A 26,077-nucleotide genomic window follows, 5' to 3' on the forward strand; every position below is an offset into this window, starting at 1 on the left:
ACAAAATTTCAAGTATGCAGCCCATTTCATTATTTACATACCTGTCGTTATAAGGCAATCATATGGAAAGGTATTTTTAGATCGCATTTAACACCGCTCAGCCAAATTCTATCGTTAGACATGCAACGTCGTAAAATCCATCCTTGTCTATGTAGAAATTAAGTTTCAAGCAAAATTTCAAGTCTGCAAATGAAATCTTTCTTAAAATATCTTGCCAAATAATAGTTTCAAACCTTTGTTCCTTGAATTGTATTCAATTTATGAATAATATACTTCTACACACCAAGTGAACATAAATTGATGTTGTATGTGTTGAGACAGTTAGGCTACACGTGTTAATATGTCACGTGTTTGTGTCTCATAGGCGTGTTGAGTTTTTTTACAAATTTATTTATTCTGTTTTTTTCTCGTTCCCATCATGTCCCCGTACTAGTACCCATAATACCAATGTAAAAATAATCTTAACGCCCAGCAAAATACCTCGGAGTGACGTACACCTTCGTCGAACTCAGTGTTCCTCATAGAAAAGAAGCTTCATATACAATTTCAAGTCCATAGATCGGTTCGTTTTTTGAGATATCGAGCGGACAGACAGACAGAAATTAAATTTCCTCATGGTGAACCTTTTATTGCCATATTTTATATGATTGAAAGGACGATGTTATTAGGTATAATGTTGTACCCCCAATTGGGTTCCTCTTGTCGGACAGAACTGCCCCAATTGCCAGCCGGATCTCCCTGTTCCTTATGTCACGGGCACATCCGCCTGTGGAGTCCCCGTGTTATACAACATGTGGTAATCACTTTCACTGATGATTTCATCTCGGTTTCACTGCCACCAGTCGCTCTCGGGTTAGACTGCATTCGCTGCCCAGCTCCCCTGCAGACGTCTACTCCCCCACACAGGTCTGTGTCCAGCTACTACGTTATATTTATCTATAGATATGTTGTGAGTTTGCTATTATTTCTGTAAGCTAACTACCTACTAAGGGTGTTATATTTCTATATGCACAGTGCACCATTAGTAGAGTGTATTTTAAACAATAGTAATACATTTTAGCGCATCTCTTCATGATTTTATTTCAATATTTTTATACTTGGTCAAACCTTAGTATTATAGTGCAGTACCGAAGAGTGCAACACCAAAAGACAACATCGTGAGATCGGTTGCTCTGACTCTGCTTAAATTTTATTATTTCGATGATACTAAGGAGCTAACTTTAGTCATTTGTCACTGGAAGTAGTATAATAGCTTCTTTATCTATTAAACACCTTCTTAAGGCAGACGCACTGAATATTTGCATGTTGCAACTGGTTATCTGCATACAATTAACCATCAAAATGAAAGCCAGCTATGAGCTTAAATCATTATGAAGAAACAGTCACCAAACCTGTTCCAAGAAAAGACAATTCAAGCGGAACTAATTTGGCAGTTTCTGGAACTGCGGCGGTAAATTCGGTAGTAGAATTATGTTATTACGGTTCACGTAACAATTTCCTTGTACTGTATTTTACCAATTACCTTAAAATGTTTGCAAGTTCTTTTTTTTAATGATTGCAGGTTGCAGATGACCAAACTAAATACTTCCTCAAATTCCAGACTTTTAACATAGGATATAAAGCTATCTTGTGTCCACGATAACACATTATTTACTAGGTTAAATAATTGCTGTTAATTTCATATTTTGGAAATATAAAGAATACTATTTACAAACAAATACGTAAAGTTGTTTTGTCAGTAACAACGAAATATGTACCGGGTTCTTCGTAACTTATGTTCCAATTAAAACCAAATTTGTATATGAATATTAAAACGAAATTTATGGATTTTGAAGACGAAATTTGAAAATTGTAGCTATAGGCTGCCGGCGTATCCTGGGCAGTTTGGCGGTCTAGTCATTCAAACGAGCGTGCGCCGCACCGGCCGGATAAATGAGGAAAACCTGCTTAGTTAAACCGGCACACGACGCGTTGTTAAAAATTATATGTTTTTAATAATGGCATACAAAATTAAATACCCAATATAATGACTAAGTAAAGTAAAGATCTAACTTTCAAGTTAAGATTTATTGATTTATTTTATATTTATTTGTTATACAGTTTTATAATTGTAAAATTTCATACTCAGAAACACCACTATTAAATACAGCATGTAAACAATTTGGTCTTTATCGGATCTCAAGTTTCCGATGGCACGACGATCACGAGGTTTCAAAGTTGCAGTTTAGATGAAGAGTCCCAAAACAGTTACATTTTCGTTGTATCGACATAAAAATGGAAGTAATTGTATGAAAATAATATGGAAATAATTTGTTTATATGCCAAATGCAGAAAATAAAACTGTGGTATCATATGTATATGTAGGTTTATATATCGATTTTGTCTCTGATTAATTTGTGGACACCTACAGAACTGAGGTATCTAATCTTTTTGATACGAGAGTAGTTTGGTAATAATATAATGGGCAAGGGATACTGGATAGGTCAAGATGCGGTAATAAGGCTCGGGAGGCCGGCTCGCGAGTGTCAACGGTTCACTTCATTTGTAGCCAAACTGCAATATGAAGTGTGACAATCTTTATTCAGGTATATTTCAATAACTTGATTTCATTTGAGCAAACAAACAAAATCTTTCTCACAAAAAGCCATTTTGATGTAGTTTAGGTAAGAAAAGTTCGATTACTAATGTTTGTAACGCATTCTAATAAAAAGGTAAGTGAAATTTCTAAAAAAGTAAGGTACATCTTAACATTAATACAACATTTTTGAATATTATTACTAATGGCAATATTAATAAAACACGACGATATAAATTTGAGCGTCAGATTGGACGTCGGTTCAATAAAATCATCAAAGGTAGCGAGGCTGGGCTTCGACTTAGTATTTAATGTCCCTTGAAACTAATCCCAATCTTTCTTCTTTAGCCAGTGAGTGGAACTGGTCCATTCTGCGCAAGCGTTGTTGTCTAATATAGTTTGAATGTTTTACCTTCAAGCGTAGTAGACTACATATAACCATGTCTCGGTATGTTTTTGTGGCAATAAGCGTTTTACTGAATACAATCGGTTAAGACAGTTCAGAAGCTGTTAGAAGCGACAAGACTCATTGACCCACTGGCATTGGTTTGTTAATTAACTTAACACTCTTCACTTTCTAACGTCTGAACTGTTCCAACAGACAATGACTAACAGTGAGAGTTTAGCCTATTTTCATATATTTACTTGAACCCTATTAGAATATAGTTGTTCAAACATTCTAAGGGCAATCCCATAACTGATATTTTCTACGAAAAACAACTCTTTTACCTTCACAATACAATGAATGCAGGAAGAAGTTTAATTGGGAAAAAAACGGATTTGAATTCTTTAATTCCTTGTTCATATTCTGTAATCTGAATGATATCACAGATCCAACTTTATCCATCTGTCAGTTTAGGCAGCCTAAATTTAAGAAGGGCATTAATCGGATTCGTGAGTTAAACATCTGTGTTTGCCTCAATAAAGAGAGCTTCAACAAAGGTATGAGGGAGGTCAAACATAGCCGAAAGAAATATGACATCTAGTTTAAAGCTCCACAAAGTAATTCGCTGAGCGTCAGCGGAGCATATCACTCGACGGGCTGGAAAACTTTCATTTATTTAGACGTTTATTTGTCTATGTATCTGTTTGTCCGCAATATCGCAAGCTAAATTATCTGTACTAGTCTTGAAATTTTACATGAAGTCTCATTCCTATATAAGCAACATGGAGTTCGATTATGATAAATGTAATTCGATGAAATTTGGCTGAGCATTAGCGAACATATTTGGATTGATCATATGCGTAACTATGATAGCTACGAGAAACACGCAGTATAAATAATTTGTGAACAAACTGAGTAGCTGTTAGCATGCAACATCAACGAAGTCGGTTAAGCGACTTTTGGTCTGGCGTACCTTGTCTTTGAAAGTTATAAATAGATTTTAAACTTCTAAATAAACTATTATGCATGCAGGAGGTGAAATTGTCATATATGTCAATACTTTAATTCAGAATTATGTTTTGCTAGAGTCCAACATCGAGCAGTTTTTCCGGGTTTTGGTAACTGAAAAATGCTGATGTTGGACGCTATAAAGGATGTTATTCCTTTTAAATCTGAACAATACTTTCTTTTAATGCCATATTCGGTGGGTTCAGTAAATAAGATTATTATCAGCACTTCATTAATCCTGATGTTGGTAGCAGTGACTATTATTTCGAGGTGCTCACACAAAGGGGGTTTAGGAGAAATAAAATATCCTCCAAAACAAAGACTCGGGGATCGTCCCTCAGGAAGTTGTTGATCTTTAAGTCTACGTAAACTTGCTGTAGCTTTAAACAAACTGAGCATCCACCTTATATACACCCCTGACTGGCAGTGTAAGCTTAATATGAAAACTCACTTATATTAATTATTAATACAGCATATTTAGCTAAATTATGTGAAGCCAAGTATGAATTAGAACGGTTTTTATTGTTTGTTTATACATAGAGGTACAACGCTAAAAGCATCTTTTTTATTAGAATTTCATAAAGCACTTTTGATACATCAAAACATTTTAGATGATAATAATTATTAGCATACACTCCAGCTTTCAAAATTAAATTTGTATTTATGTACAATTACTGTAATCACTGTACACGAACATATGAAGGTATGTGAAACAATGTCAGCATCTGTGAAGGAGGATTAGGGAAAGTTAGAGGCAGTTTATTGTCAGCTATAACTGGATAAAAGAGCGGAAGCACTGGGAAACTTTTCTAATCCCGAGCCTGTGACGGATGGGAATGGCAAGTACCACGGACTTTCTGCCCACTCCCATGAAGGAGGCTCGGCCTCAGTGTACCAGTATAACGGTAACAGGACAGACCTCAGTCCGCCGCTCTCCGCTGTCAGCGCTGGTCAGGCCGCGCTACTCTTGCATCTTGCTGCGATGATACAACGTGAGTCATTTACACTATCATTATTCATAGTAAATCATTAATCAATAACCAGTCTGTCAACTCCAGAACAACTTAATGGGAAACATGTTTTCATTGTATGTGACATTCAAAAGCAGTCTTGTACTTTTAAAATATTGTAATGCCATTAGGAAAATAAATTGTTTCTAGAAGGCATAAGGATCTCGGTACCTGTTGTAAACTTTAAAAATCTTCTCCTAGCGTGTCAAACTTGGCCGATAAACCTACATTACATACTGTACTGTTGTCACGTGTAACCAGTCAGGCCAGCGTCATGTTTTACCGTATCCTTAATAGCTTTTCCAAACCGGTTGAAGTATTATATGTTACTGTACCACAATTTCCGTTTTTCAGGGCTGAAAATTTTTTGTGCTTATTCTACATTTGTTGTCATCAATACTTATAAAAATACGACTCGTGTCATTTGTCTCAACTCGAGCGTGTTTTACTGTTATGTCGATTTTAAATTTTTAAATTTTTTTGGTTATGTATGCTTATAAGAGTCTTTGGTGAGAACACTAGGATTGAATATTATACTAGAAGCAATACTAGATCGATATATACTAAGATCTATTCACATTCACCTGCATTAATTTACAGTTTTGTAATTTGGTAGGTTGACGTTCTTTAGAACATTTTACATTCTGAAGCTCTTTTTTGTTACAATGCCCTTGAGTTTATAAAAGAAGCTATGGTGTAACTGATTCGCTCCACTGTAGGGTCTACCGTTTAGTATAGATAAGGAAACTAACCGCAGGATTCGACAAAAAATTGAACCATCTGCCTGCTAGGTTGATGGATAGATACATTAACGTTCTACCACCAAGTAGCTCCAAAGTGTAGGCAGATACCCTATCGTGCTTTATCATTTAGTGTCTCGAAGAGTTATTTATTTTTCTACTTTAACAGACATTGGGGAATGTTTTTGTAAATAATGAATTTTTTAAACACGAGGTTTAGGTCGCAATGGTCATTGAAAGCTATCCGAGTTGTTCGTATACTCCGTTCAGGCACTTAAGGGTTTTACATCCATGTTCGTGAAAAGAATTAGTTGCCACACCACTTATGGTTTTGGTTATTTTTTAAGAAAGGATCTAAAAATATGTGTTCTTCTGTTCTGTCCATCCCAAAAACTACAATTTGTGTACGAAGCACATACATCTTACTATACAGAATAAACAGTCATTATAGGAAAGCCAAGTAAGGTTGGTTTTGGCCATAAGCCATCGATCACAGGACAGAGTTTTAACATTAATGCTCTTGCCTTCACAGATTACATTTTACTTGAACTATGGTACTTCAACCTAACATTAACACACTTTCAAATATATCCGAATATGCTTCTCTTTTCATGGAATTTTTTCATTATTGCCATTTTATTTCTTTAATTACATTAACTTTAATATACTTATTACAATAAGATGCACAGGAATATAAACAAAAACAACATTGTCATATATTGTGTGTGTGTGTGTGTGTGATTTAAACAATATAGAACAAATAAATTAACACGAATAAATACAAAAAAGTACGGTACCTAAACTGTGATTTACAGTAAATTTTGTCAATAAGATTGGCAAAACCAAATTATCAAGGTAATTGGCAAAATTAATTATCTCTATCATATTCTACTCTTATCTTACATCTAAATTTGATACATCTTAATCCCTTTAAAATAAATCAAATGCAAATTGAACCTTAACAAATTGAATGTTTTTGAAGTATAAGCACGAACATGAGTCTGAAGTACCTGTTTCTTAACTTAATAACTTAGTCCATTAATTAAGAATTAGTTATAACATTAACCGCAAAAAATGATGTAATGATAATAGGTAATAAACTACTTGAAAATTCATGCATTGCAAAACAGCAGTTAATTATAGTCTTTTTCATCTAATGGTGGAAGCGTTATAGATGTTCAGATCAGTAAGATTTGTTGCAAATGATGAAGGAAAACATGTCAAAGTCCTTGTTGATGGCGTTACACATTATCAGTAACGACAAAGTCAGTTTTTGCCGGGAATCACATAATGGTGGATAACACACCGGATACAGACAAGTTTTGACATCAGTGCTATGTTGCAGGCAATGATGGAAGGAAGGATTTGGTCCGTATTGGCGGGCTGTCTGGCGGCATTGTACGTGCTCAGTGCCGATGACAAAGTCAGTTTCCCCGGGGAGCACCGGCCGATTGACAACCTGTCGGAGTCTGCGGCTGGTAACAACAGTGGAGCCGAGGGCGAGGGGCGCCGCGGGGGCAAGAATCTCCTGGACTGGTTGGGCTTCAGCATTGGTGGTGATACCGACCCTTATCTCTCCAGAGCTAACGCTGCGTGCCTTGAGGTTATTAAGATAAAATAAAATCACATTTTTATTGTATTTTTACAATTTTACATAGCATTGCAAACGTCAGTAAATCAATATATGTAAATATATTTATACACACACACAAACTTACACTTCCATCACGTCCACTCAAGAACACTCTCACTGACCTCAGATAATATGCCTCTCATAAATCCCAGCGGCTCATCACGAACTCGTCAACAGGTAGATCGCACTGAAACCAATGTGCGTTTTAAACGAGATTTGAATTTATTTTGATTGTTAGATATCTTTATACTTTCTGGGAGGTTATTGGTCAGTTTGACACTAACTTCTTGTGAAAGATGCTGCGACAGCGTTCATTTGTGATGTTATCCTCTATAGTTGACTCTGCCTCTTGCTCATATCGGTGAAAATCCCCGGACTTTCCCCGGAAACCCCACGGACCAAAGTGCACTTTTATCTGCTGTACATTACCACTTCAAATATGTAGAGGTAAGACAATGTCAGAAATTAGAGCGCCCTAAAAGATTCCTTGCGCGATTCTTTGTAATTAACTTTCCAATTATTATGACAGCCTTTTTTTGGAATTTGGAGACTCTCACAAATTTCATTTTGGCACAACCTCCCTAAAGTCTCACTCCATACGCGAAGAGTGGATGATTTAGGCCACAGTAGGTCAATTTGTTAACTTTATAAGCATTACTTTGATAGGTGGCGCAAGGCGTATACGCCTGTTGAAGTTCTAGTACACATATTGTCGACGTGGTCATCCCAATAGGTTGTCAAGAAACTATCCTAGAAACTTTGTGGAGTATTTCCCTCTAAAAGGACATCATCCACAAATAAGGCAAACCGTTCTACCTAAGGCATAAATTTACAACGTCAATTTGGACTGGTTTGTTTTCAAGTTAATTTAAGCAAAGTACCGAATGCATGAATTCACGATGGTTGTGACTTCCAGTTCTTGCAATGTTTTGCTTTTAAAACAGAGAGTTGTGTCGTCAGCATATTGAACGTTTTCCATTCTGGATCACAGAACTCAATCTACTGACATAGGAATAAAATAAGCCCAAGAATAGATCCCTGAGGGACACTATAAGGCACTTTGATTTTGCTTGAAACGACCTTCGAAATCTCTACGGTCTGATCTAACCCCCTTAGGTAAGAAACCAGCCATAATCGTGGGAGCCCCGAGCATAACATTTCTCTAACTGGTGTAACAGCGTATCATGATAGGTAAATAAATATGCTAATAACGTGTTCTCGACTTTCCAAGTCATTGACAACGTGTCCAAAAGATTGTTCACGTCATCAATTGTGGTTAAAAAAAATCCAAATGCTCTGGATTCCCAAACAGCCGAGTGTGAAGACTAATAAAAAATCTGCGTTATCAATCACATTAAGCGCTAAGTGTGTTCTACGAAAAATTAATCTTACTGCCTACAATACGATATCTTTATGAAGAATTCAGTCTCATTGACTATTGTCATTTGTTACTGTACCCTTTTTCAGTGCGCAAGTTACTTAGCATAACAAATTAAACATAACCACTGTCAATGATTCCATGCAAGTACAATTATACTGTGAAGGAAACAGGATTTTTCCGGACATTTGCCATCGTTCAGTGAAACAAGAAAACAGTAACACTACGTTTCGAGATCTGCAATCTGATCTCTTCTTCAGGTAAGAACTAACCTAATACATAATTACAAACTAGGTTAAAATAAACAAATCTTACTAAAGCGTTGTGGCACGCCTAAGTCAGGAATCACAACGTACATGTTGTTGTCAACTTCACTAACACTAAAGACATGCACTTAATACAAAACTATACAAAACACTAATCATTAAAACTAAAATACGGAATACAGGTCACAATACGTCTTCACTCGTCTACTAACCACCTACGACTGACCAGAGGGTCTAACCCTCTACGACATTGGTTAGACCCTCTGGTCAGTCGTAGGTGGTTAGTAGACGAGTGAAGACGTATTGTGACCTGTATTCCGTATTTTAGTTTTAATGATTAGTGTTTTGTATAGTTTTGTATTAAGTGCATGTCTTTAGTGTTAGTGAAGTTGACAACAACATGTACGTTGTGATTCCTGACTTAGGCGTGCCACAACGCTTTAGTAAGATTTGTTTATTTTAACCTAGTTTGTAATTATGTATTAGGTTAGTTCTTTACCTGAAGAAGAGATCAGATTGCAGATCTCGAAACGTAGTGTTACTGTTTTCTTGTTTCACTGAACGATGGCAAATGTCCGGAAAAATCCTGTTTCCTTCACAATCCTTCCATCGTCAAAAATAACCTTTAAACAAAGGACAATTATACTGTTAAATTATTGTTTTATAGACTCTGTAAGAAATCGTATGAATTTTAAAATTCTCTAAATCTCACTTCTACCTCAAGTAATTATTTAATAACTTTAAATAAGAAATACATATTTATATATATATATATATATATATATATATATATATATATATATATATATATATTAGTTGGGGTTCTTGAAACAATAGAATATAACGTAATACGAAGACCAAACTCAAACTATGAAAGAGTTGATCTAAACTAACTAACAGTGTTCAACACCGGTATGAATGAAGGGAACTGTGTCTCACGTAGTCTGGGGACCTACTTTCTCTTTCTTTCTTGGTACGAGTTCAAAATGCAGTATATTAGTCCGGATGCTAGAATAAGGCCAGTGGTTAATTAGCATGCAAAGTTTCTTTTATTCAATCTACTGTATTCCAGTATTCAGATATAAAGGTAAAAGGTAAATTTTAGTATTTTATGTAAAATTACGATCACTCCAATATCGAAGTTATTATTACGATACCAGTATATCTGTTTAAAATAAACGAGCTATTATATCCGAGAAAACAAGCAAGTCTGTGTACAGCGATTGTAAAGGACATACAAAGTTATCCGACAAACAAATGTAAAATTCTTTGGCCATAAAATGCAGTGAACTCATATTATAGTGATGAGTGATAAGATACTAACCATACACGTATTAATGGTATACTTCTAGGCTGAAGATAAAGAGGGGAAGAAGAATGTAGCAAATTGCGATCGGAGTGCTAAGACGGAGAGAGAGAGAGAGAGAGAGAGAGAGAGGAGAGAGAGAGAGAGAGAGAGAGAGAGAGAGAGAGAGAGAGAGAGAGAGACGTGCTGGGACCGAAGCCCCTCGTTCCCACCTCCACCCCTGACACAAGTCTGTGACTTATTTGCCAGGCCTCTTGCCTTCTCCTCTTCTTTCTTCTCTTCGGGCTTCGGCCACTTAATCCTCTTCTCGACACTCTTGCTTGTGTCTAGCCTAACAGCACGTCTCCCCTCATCTCACCGCCCCTGTGCGATGTGAATCATCGGGATATTAATTTATCTCTTCTAAGCTTTCAAACTCTGTTTCCCTCTCTTTTTATCCCAATCCTTCTTGTCGTGGTTCTGAGCTGTTTAATTGTCTCTTCATCGAAGTCAAAGTTGCCTCTTCTCCATTCTAGATGCTTCGATGTCATCACCTGCCTGAGGTCTCTTCTTTCCTCCTCAAACAGTTCACACTCCATGAGCACATGGTTTGCGGTCTCTAGCTCTCCGCACTCACACCTCTCCTCCTCCACCAGGTTAAACCTCTTGAGGTTCGCCTTGAAATTTCCATGACCAGTGACGAACTGTGTCAGGTAATGGTCCATGTCCCACTTCTGCTGCAGTCTCCTTCTGATGTCCGGCATGTATTCGAAGGTTTCCCTACCTTTTTCGGTATTCTGCCAACGCCTCTGCCATTCTTCCAAAGTCTCTTCTCGTCTCGCTGCATTGCTCTCAGCGGCGTCCCTTCCTTCTTCCTTATCCTCCCACCTCTTCACCTTCTCTTCTATTTGCAGGTCAATCGGTGTTACTCCTGCCAGCACTCTGATTGGGTCATGTGAGACCGTGTTGTATGCCTTTGCTACCTTCAGTAGAACTCTTCTTTGCATGCTCAGCAATTTCCTCTTCAGTGCAATCTTTCGGGCATTTTCCCCCCAGAACTCACAACCGTACAACATCGCCGGCTCTACGCAACCTTTGTATAGCATCATAAGGTGCCTCCCTGTCATACCCCTATTGGCTCTTGCCTGTCCTGCCAGTTTGGCGTAGACCCCTTTCATTTTCTCGCACACCTCCTCCACATGTTTCTCAAAACTCATCCTCTGTCCTACTACCACTCCTAAGTACTTCATTTCCTTCTTGCAACGTATATATTCTCCTTCCACTAACAGCCTAGGTGGTCTTATCAACTTTCCTTTCAACATCACTGTCACTGTTTTTGCTTTTGAAAACTTCAGCTTCCTTTGTTGTCCCCATTCTATTACCTTTTCTACGGCCCTACTACCTCTATCAGCCAACTGTTGTGTACTCTGTCCTCTGACTAACAGCAGTGCGTCGTCAGCATATGCAGTGATTGTTACTCCTTCCCCTAGATCTAATCTCAGTAGGCTGTCGAACATCACATTCCACAGGAGTGGTCCAACAACTGATCCCTGTGGGCACCCTCGAGTCATCCTCTTCCCTGCTTCTCCATTTCCTACCCTGAGTAACACATCTCTACCTTGGAAGTAATCTCTAATTAGGCAATACAAGCTCCTCGAACAATTCCACATCCTTAGTACCCTTAAGATTTCTGGCCACCATGCCGAGTCGAATGCACCCGCTATGTCCAGGGAGACGGCCAGCACGTATTTCTCTACGGTCTCCTCCACATCCCTCTTCAATTTCATCAACGCATCCACTGTTCCTCTTCCCTCCCTAAATCCGAACTGCCTATCACTTAACAAGTCTTCTTCGCTGAGCCATCTTTTCATTCTTGTTACTATCAACTTTTCGCCTAACTTTCCCAAGACTGAAAGTAGTGTCACTGGTCTGTACGATTTCACCTCACTGGGATTCTTGTCTTTATTTTTTAAGAATATTTTTACCACTCCTTTTTTCCACACTGATGGGAATCTTCCTTCTGCCAACATCTTATTGTATAGGATGAGCAGATGCCCTTTTATCCTTCCGTACATCCTCTTTACTACCTCTATCTTCACACCATCGTGCCCAGGAGCCTTTCTGTTCTTCATTTGCTTTACTGCCGCATCCAACTCCTCTTCTGAAAATTCTGGTTCCTCCAACCCCTCGCTAACTAGTTCCATTTCTACTCTTACAGTTATTTGATCATTAGTATCCTCGTCCTGATTGTCATCTGGCAACAGACCTTGCAGTATTACTCTCAGCGTCTCCTCTATCGTCGTTGTGAAACTTCCATCCTCCTTCTTCATACTGACCAATGTTGTTTCCTTCTTTGATCTTTCCATAATGATCCTGTAGGCCTTCCCCCAAGGGTCCTTTTCACCGTCTTCATCCAGAAGCTTCTGCCACGCATTCCTCTTTTCCTTCCTGATTTCCCATACATAAGCTGTCCTCGCTGTGACATAAGCTCTTCTGTCTTCCTGAGTCCGTGTCCTTCTCCATCTTTTACCATATCTTCTCATCCTTAGCCTCATCTCACTTATTGTTTCTGTCCACCAATGCACCTTCTTTTGACCTTTCCTCGACTTGGGCACCGTCCTCTCCATCACCCTTTTTATCACATCTTGAAGCTCCTGTGCACATATTTCTGCTTCTTTTCCTTCCCACTGCAGCCCCTCAACCTCCTCAACCAGAACTCCATCAAATCTCACCCAGTCAACCTCTCTTAGGTTCCACGATCCTTCAGTCATCTCATTTCTGTAAGTTCTTCCTACCTCCATTTCCTTCACTTCAAACTTTATAAGTCGATGGTCGCTCAGTGACTCTTCTACAACTTCCCAGTTGACAATTTTTCTCGTTACGTCCCTTGTTCCTAGAGTAACATCGATGTTTGAAGATCCTCCTTGGGTGTTCTCGAAGGTTGTCCAACGGTTCCACCGGTTTACTATCTCTAACTCACAGGCTTCCACCATTTCCTCTACTTTCTCCCCTCTCCTATCCGTCCTGTCACTCCACCACAACCTGGATCTTGCGTTTAAGTCCCCACCGAGAGAGAGAGAGAGAGAGAGAGAGAGAGGAGAGAGAGAGAGAGAGAGAGAGAGAGAGAGAGAGAGAGAGAGAGGAGAGAGAGAGAGAGAGAGAGAGAGAGAGAGGGCTTCAACTATTGTTTAAGAACGAAAACTGAGAAAAACTTTTTACCATCGTAAAACACAAGATTGAGAATAACTGCATGAACAACACGTGTGTTTCAGTAATGAACTGTTTTAAACTAAACGAAAACACACTCGTAACAGTGATACTGATAGTTTGGAAGCACGTGGAACAGATCCCTATACCAGGATGTATTGCAAATTCACCAAATTACTAGTAGAATGTTAGAGCTTTCAGTTGATAACAAATAGTTTTATACAAAATGATAGTTATAGATGCGGCACCTAAAACTCCGCACAAAAATCATGAAATCCTTAATATGTATGAAATTTGTTTTGAAGGTATCATTAATAGATCCATTTTGACTTAAATTGGTTTTTTGTGTTTCCAGGGGGATCTATCCGAGTGCTTCAAGTCCCGAGCCCTTACCAGTCTGGACGACTTCTTCACGAAAGACGCCTACCAGCTGAGTGAACACACCCGCGTTGTGCGCATGCCAGGAACACAACTGAGGGCGCTGCAGAGAGAGTCTTTCGAATACTCGACTGAGCCGCGCGCCGACGACTCAGAATGGGATCAGTTCGTCAAGTTTATAATGAGAAAGGTAAGAATTTTTAGATGAATACCTACAATAAACTACTTTCTCAGGAAAACATATCACATAAACTTTACTAAAAATGAAGAGACGCTCGCTTAGTTTGTTAGGAATCACATTCATTACAGCATTTCTTAAGGGGACTTGGACAAAAAAAAATTATTTTTAACATATATTTTTTTATTTTTTTTTATTGTAGTTTGACATTTTCGGAATACAATGATATTAATATTATCACTCACAAAAATTTCTAAATGCTTCAAATAAATTTTTGAAGTTGCCTCTGCAACGCCATTGACGGCTGTATCCAGTGTTCAGCTTTCTTATAGTGCTGATTTTACTGATTTATTATTTACTTACTCTTAGGTTTTGTTTCTCTATGTCCTTAGCAGTTTTGACAGATGTCTGCTTGTTTTGTTATTGTCAATTGTTTGTAACCTAGCAACTTTGTTGTTCTGACAATATTTTGTTATTATTGGAAGTTGACTAGGTGTTTATAGACTTTTATTTCAAAGTCTATAATATAATGAATAGACCTAAAGGAATCTTTAAAAAAACGTACCAATAAAGGTAATAGGTTTTATAAAAGGTTACCTTCAGTTTCACCAGATGAAGACTCAATAGTTAGGCCTCGGCCTACTACTCCAAAAGTTGTAGTGCCACCCAGTTCTTCTGAGAAGAAATTAGGTAGTAGTGATGACCAAGGAAAGTCGAGTGAAGAAAAGAAGGAGAGCTCTTGGAGAGGAAGAGGAGAATGATGAACATTATGTTCCTGGAGGGTTTTAGAGCTCAAGTATTGTGAAAAATATACTTTTTATCTAAATTTTTTGGTTTTTTTTGCGTTTTCCCGAAAATTTTGATTTTTCGCACAAATGACCCGTTTTCTCTGAAAGTACTAAAGATAACAAGCTGAAATTTTTACAGGATGTTTAGTACTTATCTATGATGCTACTGATCTACAAAGAAACAATTATAACAAGTATTGACTTATTAGGCCTCATTTTACTGAAAAATAGTCTATATTTCAGGGTTATTTTGAACTCGCTAGATAAAAAAAATCATAACTTGGCCAAACAGAGGTATAAGTTCATAAAAATAGATCAGTAGCTTTGTATAGGACCACATAGTAAGTGATAAAAATATCAGGTTGGTATCTTTATTACTTGCTAAGATAATGGGACACAAAAGTATCTAATTTAACATGGGTTTATATGGAGCGTTCAAGTCCCCTTAAACCACATTACGAGAATTATTTTTTCCAACTACTTTTTACGAAGTAGCAGTTCTTGGTTAGAATAGTAAGAATAAAGATAATCATAAAACTTGTTAAGAATGTATTTATTTATCCGGTTATCTATCAAGTGTTAGTTACATGTATAGTTCCATGCGTTTGTTTATACGAATTATTGAAGAAACTTCAAAAGCAGAATTATTCATTGAGCTTTAGCATTTTTAATATTTTTCATTTGTGTAAAGTTATGTCTCAACATATAAGCTTTGGGTACTAGATGCGTAAATATGTCTCCCTTCACAAGTATGGTAAGAGTAGACATTCATTTGTAAGCAGTAATAAACAAGTAGAGTTAAAGGAAATATGTATCATTTATTGAACCCTTGATGTACCTACGAGAACCCTAGATAAAACTTAAGTTTTATGGTGAAAAATTAACAAAATTGTCAATAATAGTGTTTATTTTTGGGTTCAGATATACTATTCTTTGTAACAGAATCTTTATTAATCTTACGATTTAGACATAATTAAATAATATGGTAATATTAGTACAGTAAAATTCTAAAATAAAATCGATTTACGTCACTAAAATGTAAAATAACTCTTATATACTTAATGATCCAAGAATCTAAGAAGATGTTTACTTACACATTTCCATATATTGAGTACTTTCTTCTAGTACTTGGCTTAAAATTCTTTCACACTTTTAAAGTCAGATTTGGTATACCAGGGGGAAAATGAGATGCAAAATGTCTGTTATTCTGGAAGATCACGTACCTTGCAACGTCTCTTGAGCGAGCCTGAAGGCCAGAAATGGCAACTATTAAGAACTTAGCCTTTAGTATGACACAGCCTTTAGTATACGATTGACCTCTCCGTGCTTAGTTACGAAAATTAATGATGAAACTCTACCGCTCCTAGGTTCCTGATTGGCTTTCACGACGTCATAGTCCATTCTAAAACAAAGTGCACTTCAATACTTAGTTTTGTAGGGTTACATTTTGAGGTACAAATAGTTGTATTTAACGTCCTGTCAAGAAGATCTGTATAGAGGGGTTTACCGATGGTCCAGGAGGTATTTACCATAGGAGGCCGAGTCTTCCCCTAAAAAACTTTGACATTTGTGGCGTCTACCACTTTTATTTTGTTGGCCGGTGGTCGGGTCAGTAGCTGGGCCGAGCCTTTTTTCTATTCTCGGCTACAGCTGGGCTTGCCGTCTGCTATTGCTGGGTTTCTAATCTCATTGCTAGATGTTTCTCTAGAGATTACTTGTCTGTACTTGTTGCTTATAAAGTTTAATCGGGATTAGGTTTTGCTCGCGTTCTTCTCCTGGAACTACATTACAATGAAGACGTTCTGAAGAATACAACGGTGGATAGAGAAACTACGTTTCTTGAAAGATGGCTGCCCCGCTCCCTAACATTCTCAGCACGGTGTAGTGGTTTTCAGTGCCGTTCCTTTCCTTCAAAAAGGTCCACGTACCTCTTATGTTGTTTTAGGGCCCAATTCTTTGGTAACCCTAATTTAAGTGCTTAGTTCAGTGTTTGCAGATTGTTCGAATGCCACATTTACCAGTTTCTTCTTAATTTGAAATGTTAGTTTTGTATGACAACATTCATATTTAAACTTAGTAAAAACTTTTTATTTAACAGTCAATACTATGATATACAAACAATATTTATACAGTTATATTTAAATAACGTTAGTAGGTAGATATAAACGCACTTTACTTAGAGTTGGGTCATACTTGAGGGGGGGGGGGAGGTGAGATTGGGTCATTCAGGCGCAGTGGTCGAATGGTAGCGATAGCGTAGGAATAATAAGGAGAATGCCTCTTCATGCATGAATTATTAAATAATTAAAATAAAAATTTGTTTACTTGTTTTTCTTGTTAAATAGGCTTGTTTAATAACAAAAATAATTTTTTCAAATTTTTTTGCGTCTTAGTTAAAAAATGGCGGACCTGACGTCATATGACACCACCATGCAATAAGGAAACAAAAGAATTAATGTTACCTTTTTTATAAATTGTTTTATTTTCTGGTACATGTGCATTAAATAAGTACTATGTTTAAGTTATAAATGTACAAAAATGTATTTAATCTCTTAACATTAAATATTGTCACATTTTGTAAAATAAAAAAATGTTTATTTAAAAAAAAATTAAATTTCAAAACTAAAATCAATTTATTTATTGAAATATCCATATAAGAACATCCTATTTACTATGGAAAGCTTCCATAAAGTGTGGACATACATGTAAACCACAAATGTTTTACACTGGAATCTGGTTTTTTTTTTCGTGCAGTGTTCAAAACGGCATCGCTTCTCCCTGGCGTTTTCGACTTTCGATGGCCAGTGGTCAACTTTGTCGTATCTCAGTTCCGGAATTATGCTTACTGGTTACTTTTTTTTAAGAGTTTGAGTGTTGTTAGGAGACATTGATGAGGGCCTTCCTCTCTTCTTCGTGTCACATAACCCTTTCGCAATGAGGGTAAGGGGCTACAGATGATTTGAAAGACAACAAGTCCATTTTTCCATCAACCGATTTCGTGTAGCACAACCAAGCATTCACTAGGGACACATTTAAGAGGTGAACAAATACTCTAAGGTACCACTTCTTAAACTTGATGCCATGAGGGTAATGTGCTATCATTCTGTCCTCCATGTCAACTCCTCCCATGAAGGTGTACTCAGATATAGCATGAGGCCGAGTGATCGTTATAACTTCTTGGGTTTTCCTGTATTGACTGAAAATTTTGAAAATCTGTGCAAATTTCAGGAAGATTTTCTGGTATTTCAATACCTTCTGAAATATTCTGTGGGGCAACATCAACTTCAAATAGTTCATCACCTCAGAAACTACACTCCTCATCCTCTGACCCAGATGGAATAATATTCTCACTATGTAATTCCAAGTATTCGGCAATATCACTATCATCCAAGACAGAAGTATCCATGTTTTCTTACACCTACGAAGAAGAAAAAAATAAAAATAAGTGAAACTATACCAATCAGTAATGGGCATCGGGATAGTTTCACTTATTGCATGGTGGCGTCATTTGCCACTCATCAATAATTTGTGGCTAATTTTTATTATATTAGCAATTTCAAACATGTATTTAGTAAATATATTAGTATATAATACCTAAAAACAGAACATAATTTTTCTTAACTGATAAAAATTCCTCATTAATCAGGAAAAAATTATGAAACTGCCAAAATAACCTCTCACTAATAACAACAATGCTGGACTGAATAAAAATGGATGGAAAATGAACTATTGCTTCTAATGTGCTGTAGGGTGGCTTTTGCTAGTACCTATGAACCCTTGAGTGAACTATATGAGATAGAGACACTTTGGAGTACATCTTACATTTTATATATATTTATTTATTTAGTGGTGTCAAATGACATCGTCATGCATGAAGAGGTTAAGAAGGTAAGGTGAGTGGTAGGAAAATATTAGTGATGAGACTGTTAAGGCGAAAACTTAATACCTTGTAATCACCCCGACTGAAACATTGCTTGAAACGAAAGGTGTATACGGTTTTGTCAAGATGGTACAGCATTTTTACGATTAGTAAATTCGACAGTATAACGGCAAAAGGGTGTATCTAAATATAATACATTTATAACTACAGAATAAACATGTTGAACAAAGAGTAACGTGAAACTCTTGTTAAATTCACGGAATAAGAAAGTAATGTTATTTTGATAACATGAAAAAGCATAATTTTATTGAAATTTTCATATTCAGCTACACTCGTATATCTTAATTCGTATCATTTTTTATTTAAAATACATTTCAAATAAATGTATCGGTAACCTAAGCCGATAATGAGACAAACATTAACTCATCATAATAATTAAATTTAATACATATACAGTTTTATAATCGAGTTTAAGTTACTCGTAGAAACAAGTACAAGATATTCGTAGAAAAGACTATATGATGTTGTGTACGCGTATCTTTATCCGTTGAATATAAGAAGTGGTTTTATTTTACAAATATTGTAGCTTAGAGAAGAGTGAAAAATGTTGTTTGAGTAATTGAATCTATTAGTGCCACTATGCACCCTAGCGTACAATGCAGAATATATTGCTACAATATGAAAATTATTAAAACATATGTATGTTGTTTCGTGTTGAAATATAAGGCATAGACATACATAATTATATTAATTTAAATTTAACAAGACAATAACAACTAGTGTATGCATTTTTGTAATTTAGTTTATCAACGCGAAAATTCAATGACTTACAATTTAAGTAAGAACTAAAAATACATTCTTACTTATTTTTTAGTTTTGCGATCCTGGATAGGAAACTAAGGTTGAATGAAACCATATAATTATAAGGCCTGTTATTTCGGAAGGGCGAAGAGTAGAGTAATTTTGTAGTGTAAGTAGAATCCTTCCTAGACTCGAAGTGATCTCGGAGGAAGATGATATACGAGTACATACATCATAAAAGAATAAAAACAAAGAAAACTTCCTTGCACTATTATTTTCTCTAGACTATCGTACTGTAGGTACAATAACAATTATATATTGATAGATATTGAAGTGATTTGATAACATTGGAAGCACGTTAAAAATAATTCTTTAACATGATACTTACCAATAGTGAGCTAATTAATTAACTGAACCAAGAAAACCAATAGTACCGTGCTGTTTTATGAACTGCTATAGTGCTATTACTGTGTGTGCTGGTATTAAGGACCCGACAGGTCATTATTGGAATAGTTTCACTGTCCGACCTTCTGTCTGTCCTTCGATAACTTGATAGAGACGTGCAAAGTAAAATTTGGGCTCCTCCTGTTCCAAAAAAAACTCTACTGATTTTGGAGTGAAACAACCAAAGGAACTCCATTTGTTTACTTGTCCGACAGCCTGCCCATCTGTGCGATAACTCTGCATAGAAAGATACTATAGACTTCTAACTAGATGCATAGGTTCCTCTTGGTCTTAGAAAAAAACTCACAGGTTTTATTGTTCAAATGGGTAGACCTTCCGTCTGTGCGCTACCTTTTTCGTTACATTTTTTCGGTTCTTTCGATACTCCGTAATATCAGTTTATTCCACCTGTAATGTTGGCCATAACTTCCGTTATCCAGTTCCCACAGCCCTTCCGTTTAGATCCACCACTAGTTGCTTGGGTAAAAAATTATTGCATACTGCAGTAATGAATATGATTAAAAGTGCGTTTACAAAATACCGTAAGCCCGATATTATGATAAGTATTTCTGACAAGTACATACATTATTTGAGGAATCTACATCCAAGGTTACTATATTCGGTACCGGTACTTGACAATTATCCAGTAAGCCTAAAATGCAACTACGAATCAGAAATAGATCTTTTAGCAAGTCCTAATTAGTATTGATTACTTTTAATAGTCCATTATCTGTGTGAGATTCTTGTTTCAGTTATCTAGATTGACAGATGTCATAAATCTACCTTGTGATACAAACGTGATCCTCCAGAGGATAAAAATAAGGGTGAAGCAACCCTCATTGTTCTTTATTTTACTACCTTTTCCTATATTGTTATGTAGCATTGTTTAATCACATTACAATCGTTTTATATGTTACAAAAAAGTGTCACATACATGAATACATACATGAAAAGTGAGGTCTCTGTGGTGTAATGTACTTTTTGTGATTCAATGTTTATTGAAATTAAATAAGGCTATTGCCATTTAGAAAAATTTTATGTAAATAAAAGTCATTTGACAGGTGTTTGGTCTTCCGATCATATGTTAGTTTGCTTATTTAAACGAATGTGTGACAGATACGGCCAAATACAAAATAATTGAATCGTAAAAAGTGAGGGCTCTGTGGTGTAATGGTAGCACATTCACCCGGCAAGTGAGAGATCCGGGTTCGAGTCCCGCCGGAGCAAGTACTTTTTGTGATTCAATGTTTATTGAAATTAAATAAGGCTATTACCATTTATAAAAATTTAATGTATATATATATATATATATATATATATATATATATATCATCTCTTGCAAATAGAAAATTTGAAACAAACACATTATACTGTTATTATTCCTGTTTATAGTATGAGACATATCATTGCAAGCCTGGGTTGTACCAAATTAATTGTTTTTTTAATACAGTTGCGCCTGATACATATTTTTTAAACTTCATATCTAGTAAAAAAGATTGCTTTCTTGTGATAATACTAACATTACAATTTTAATTGACATTACTTTACATTATTGATCAAGTAATAAATTCAAACGACCAGGCTTGTAATTAATTATATGTCTAGTACTATAGAGACCTTTCAGCAAAATCAAGGAAGGAATAAGATTCATACTAATTTATTTTTAGGCTACGCCTCAGGGAGAAAAATATCATACACGTTTCAGATTTCAGCTAGGAATCGATACGTGGAGAGGCGAGCACTGAGTCTGATCAACCATATTTTCACAGTTAGTCAATCTTGAAGGCACTGTTTTACCTGTCCACTTTTTCCTCGACTCAGCTGGGTTACTCTCGAAACAAAAATTTCACTCATGGTACTTTTCTTATCGCTGGCAGGTCGAGAGATTTATCAAGTCGACGGCGATAGAGGTGAGCGTGCCCAGGGACGTGCTGGCCGAGGAAAGATACGCTCCTAGGTTCATAGATGAGATTTCGCAGGAGATCAACATCCTCGAGAACAAGAGTGACAATATTTTATGTGAGTGTGTTACTTACATTTCACAATAAATTGTTTTTATTTACCAAAATACCGAGTTGTAATAAATTTGGTAGCTAAAACTTATTGCAAACTCTCAAAAACCATTTGAAATACTTTGCATTAATTTAAAATAACGAGTTTAGAATTATTTAGCCGAAACGTTTTGTGATAAACAAACCGCTAATAAAATAGATGTTACCCAAAAACAATTTGTGGTTGACAATTTGTTATTATAAGTATCAATAAACAATAATTTAAAAACACTTGTACTGTTATTTTAATATTTGGTGAAACAAATTAAATAACCAGAACGTCTACAGTATGAAAAATACATGTTTCGTCTGATACTACCTTTATAAGTTTTAAAACTTTCATGGAAACAAAATGACTCTTAATTCAAAATGTATTTCTAAATTTTTAAATTATTAATTTGTGAGTGGAATATTCCTAGTTCCACCAACAGTATATTATTTATAATGGTTCCATAATCTTATACCTAGTTTAATATGGAGTATTGGGGGATATCATGTTTTTAAATTATTATTATACTGTTCCAGCCCGTACGAAACTTAAGAAACTTTTCATCCCGATGCTGATAATCCTGAAACTCTTCAAACTGAAGCTCCTGCTCTTCCTTCCGCTGATTTTGGGTCTGGCCTCATTCAAGAAGCTGTTAGGATTCCTAGCCATCGTGGTTCCCGGACTGATCGGCTTCTTCAAGCTGTGCAAGCCCGACCTGCATGGAGGATACGGCAGCTACGGACACAGTTCCTTCTACCGCAAACCACAGTTCTCACATAGGCCACCCAGTTACATAGTGGAGGGTCCGGGATACTCTCCCTACTCCAGGGACCAGGACCAGGCCGCCGACAACCGGTATCCGGTGAGTAGGCTTACTGAGTAAATACTACTAGGAGAGGGTACTCGCTGATTTCTCCTTTATCCCAAGAAAAAGAAAAAGATAAATTCATAAAAAAGACCCATTACTGCCTCATACAAATACATGATGAAAAACTTTCACACACCTTTACGTAACTTTAACTCTTAAGCACATGTCATCTTGACTCTTTTTTATTACTTAAGAAAAACTACTGCTCGCTTCATTCATAGTCTAAGTGAAATTGTAGAAAAACTATTAAATAACATTACATTCTAGTCCATTTATACTAACATTTTTTGTTACTATATAATTTGTTACTAATGTTCTAAACAGCAGAGCAAACAATTCTAAACCTAGCATATATTTTATATTTACCTTAACTAAAATTATTTCCACTGTGCATAATTTCAAATTCAAGGATCAAAATTACGCCAATTTTTGTTTACAAGGATTACACCTACCTATGCAAACCTATTTACGAGTATAGAGAAGCTATGAAGTATTTTTTTCAGATCTGTCATACAAACAATTTGTTTTGTCTGTTTGAGATTTATTGATAATATTCTAATGGTCTAATAACATTGCAACAAACTGTAAGAAAATTAAAATATATCTAAATCAATTTTTGTTCAATTTACTTGGAACATTTCACAAATTACTGTAACAGTTTTTGACATTGTTTTTTTTTATTAAATCTACAAAAAGTCATATCATAGAAACTAACGGAATGCCACAAAGGTTATTTACTTTGTTATATGAACACATTTATTCAATTACACAATTTATACATACATTTATACAATTATTCAAGTTAAACAGTAATTATGTAAAGATAACTGATTCTCATCAGTATGTAGATACGTCAAGCAAAGCCTTTACTGATAGAAAATATCCTACCTAAGTCGTAAAAGATCAAGTATATAAGTAAAAAATATAAACTATAAAAACTGTTTTAATAATTATAAAGAATATCAATCTATCACACGTTACTTCCTAGCCTGTACAAAACTACCAGTATATTAGAAACAGCATATGTGTTAGAATCGTCACCGCTAGCTCAATATTTGATTAATTAATAGCTCTCAAAAACGTCTAATCTAATCCAAAACATATAATCCAAAAAGTAAAGAATTCTAAAATTAGATACGTCAGAAGTGGTATGGCCTAAATTGATAGCCAACGAAATTTAAAATTCAGATGCCAATAGCTTTTTAGGTTTTCATTCTTGTCAAGGAAAACGTTGCATTACATACGCAGTTGTAAATCCCTTCAACACTTTTACAAAGCACAACTGATAAAACGTTTAACTTCCTAAGAATATTAACTATATAATTACACATTTTATTTACCAGTTATCGTGTAAATGTTCTCAAAATTTACAAAACACTATGATGGTTTCACTACAAATCCCTTACATCTGAATGAATAACCACCGGTCTTTATCCGACCGACAACATTAAAAAATTAGTTTCTAAACATACATTGGCCCATAACAAAGATTTTGTTTGAAGTTCATTTTTGACGATGAAAGGATTGTGAAGGAAACAGGATTTTTCCGGACATTTGTCATCGTTCAGTGAAACAAAAACTTAGTAACACTACGTTTCGAGATCTGCAATCTGATCTCTTCTTCAGGTAAATAACTATCTTATCACATAATTACAAACTAGGTTAAAATAAACAAATGCCAGAGCGTTGTGACATGCCTAAGTCAGGAATCACAACCGCCATGATGTGTGTCAACTTCACTAACTCTAAAACATTCACTTAATAAAAACTAAACACAACACTAATTATTAAAACAGAACTACAGAATACATGTCACAATTGTACGTCTGCATTCGTTGCCCGCCCAGGTACGACTGAGCTTACATACTTGATGATGCCGAATACTTTTTTATTTCGGTATCGTAGGAATTTGTCTTCTGTAAATCGTAGGTCTCACCAAGCTAATCGAAAATTAACTTGTCATTAAATGACATTAAATATAACATAATATTTCTAAAATTATTATATTTTATTAAATAATTAAACCTCACATCAAAGAACCTTCAAAAATATGTGTATATACCTATTATTGCAGTTAAAAAAAGGCAGCCTTTATTATCTTTTTAACCACGAGTGTCATAATTTCGAACCCAATTTTGATGCTGCCAGACACTACCCATATTGTGTGTTGAATTTTCTAAGTAAAAAGAAAGATTTTCTTTCATTTTATTGTACAATACTGTATCAAATTGGCTGCAGAACATTTTCATTGTAAAGATGAACGTTTACAGGCTAAGTATGTTTGATTATTCAACCTTCTATGAAATTTGAACCTTGAAGTTCTTGCTCATAATGCTTAAAAAACATGAAACTATATAATAGCATAATCTGTGTGTGTGTGTGTTTATTTTTAGGTAAGGGAGGACTATCAGTTCGAGAGTGTAGGATCCCCCCAGGCTCCGGTTGCCTTCAGAGACGATGCCCAGGACCTGGCCTACCAGGCGTATAGAGATTATCAGCAACAGAAGTGAGCCTACACGTCCAATACTGTGTTCAAAATAAACAAACTAAGTACTAAAATGTGTCATACAATGCCACAATTAAAACATATTGGTAGATACGGTTCATTGTTGTTTTAAACTTTTTGAACATCGAATGAATTCTACTTTAGATTAATTTTGAATTGTTATTATATGTGTAAAATATGTATTAATTTATTTTTATAGTGTTTTGTTATTATAGGTTAATAAATGTACAAAGCTTCAAATGTATAACTTGGTATAATTTCAGTTCCTTGGTCCTACTAGTATAATGTTAAAATATGTTAGAAGACGTACGTTTGATGACTGGAATGAGCATACGATTTCTAACAGAACTAGATTTTTGCTAACATTTCATCTCATAATTTAGAATGGTAATTATCAAAGGATCCAATGTTTAACAGAACATGATACCAATAAACTACTTTAGTTCGGCTGAAAAAATATTTCATAAGCAATTTGTACATTTCCGAAATCTAATGGTGTTTTTCTAATTCATCAAATTGCGTACCTTTCTACTTTCAACAATACTATGACTATATAAAAAAGTACAGTTGGTGACAAGATTTTATACAACTTATTTCAGCAAACTTCAAACTGATATAGGTCTTAATCGCGCTTATTGTTTTAGTATTATATTACAAATTAGTTGTAAACGAAAATTTTGAATATTCAGGACATTTAATTTTTTTCA

General features: G+C 35.6%; 1 protein-coding gene across 1 annotated transcript; it reads left to right on the forward strand.

Moving 5' to 3' along the window:
* Positions 1-4,869: 4,869 nt before the first annotated feature.
* Positions 4,870-25,614, forward strand: LOC124359247. Its single transcript, XM_046811836.1, has 6 exons — positions 4,870-4,960; positions 7,064-7,321; positions 13,843-14,055; positions 21,834-21,975; positions 22,533-22,858; positions 25,258-25,614. The coding sequence occupies exons 2-6, from the start codon at positions 7,067-7,069 to the stop codon at positions 25,372-25,374; spliced, it is 1,053 nt and encodes a 350-aa protein (XP_046667792.1). The 5' UTR covers positions 4,870-4,960; positions 7,064-7,066; the 3' UTR covers positions 25,375-25,614.
* Positions 25,615-26,077: the final 463 nt, after the last annotated feature.

This window comes from Homalodisca vitripennis, chromosome 4, assembly GCF_021130785.1.
Source record: "Homalodisca vitripennis isolate AUS2020 chromosome 4, UT_GWSS_2.1, whole genome shotgun sequence".
Lineage (NCBI taxonomy): Eukaryota > Metazoa > Arthropoda > Insecta > Hemiptera > Cicadellidae > Homalodisca > Homalodisca vitripennis.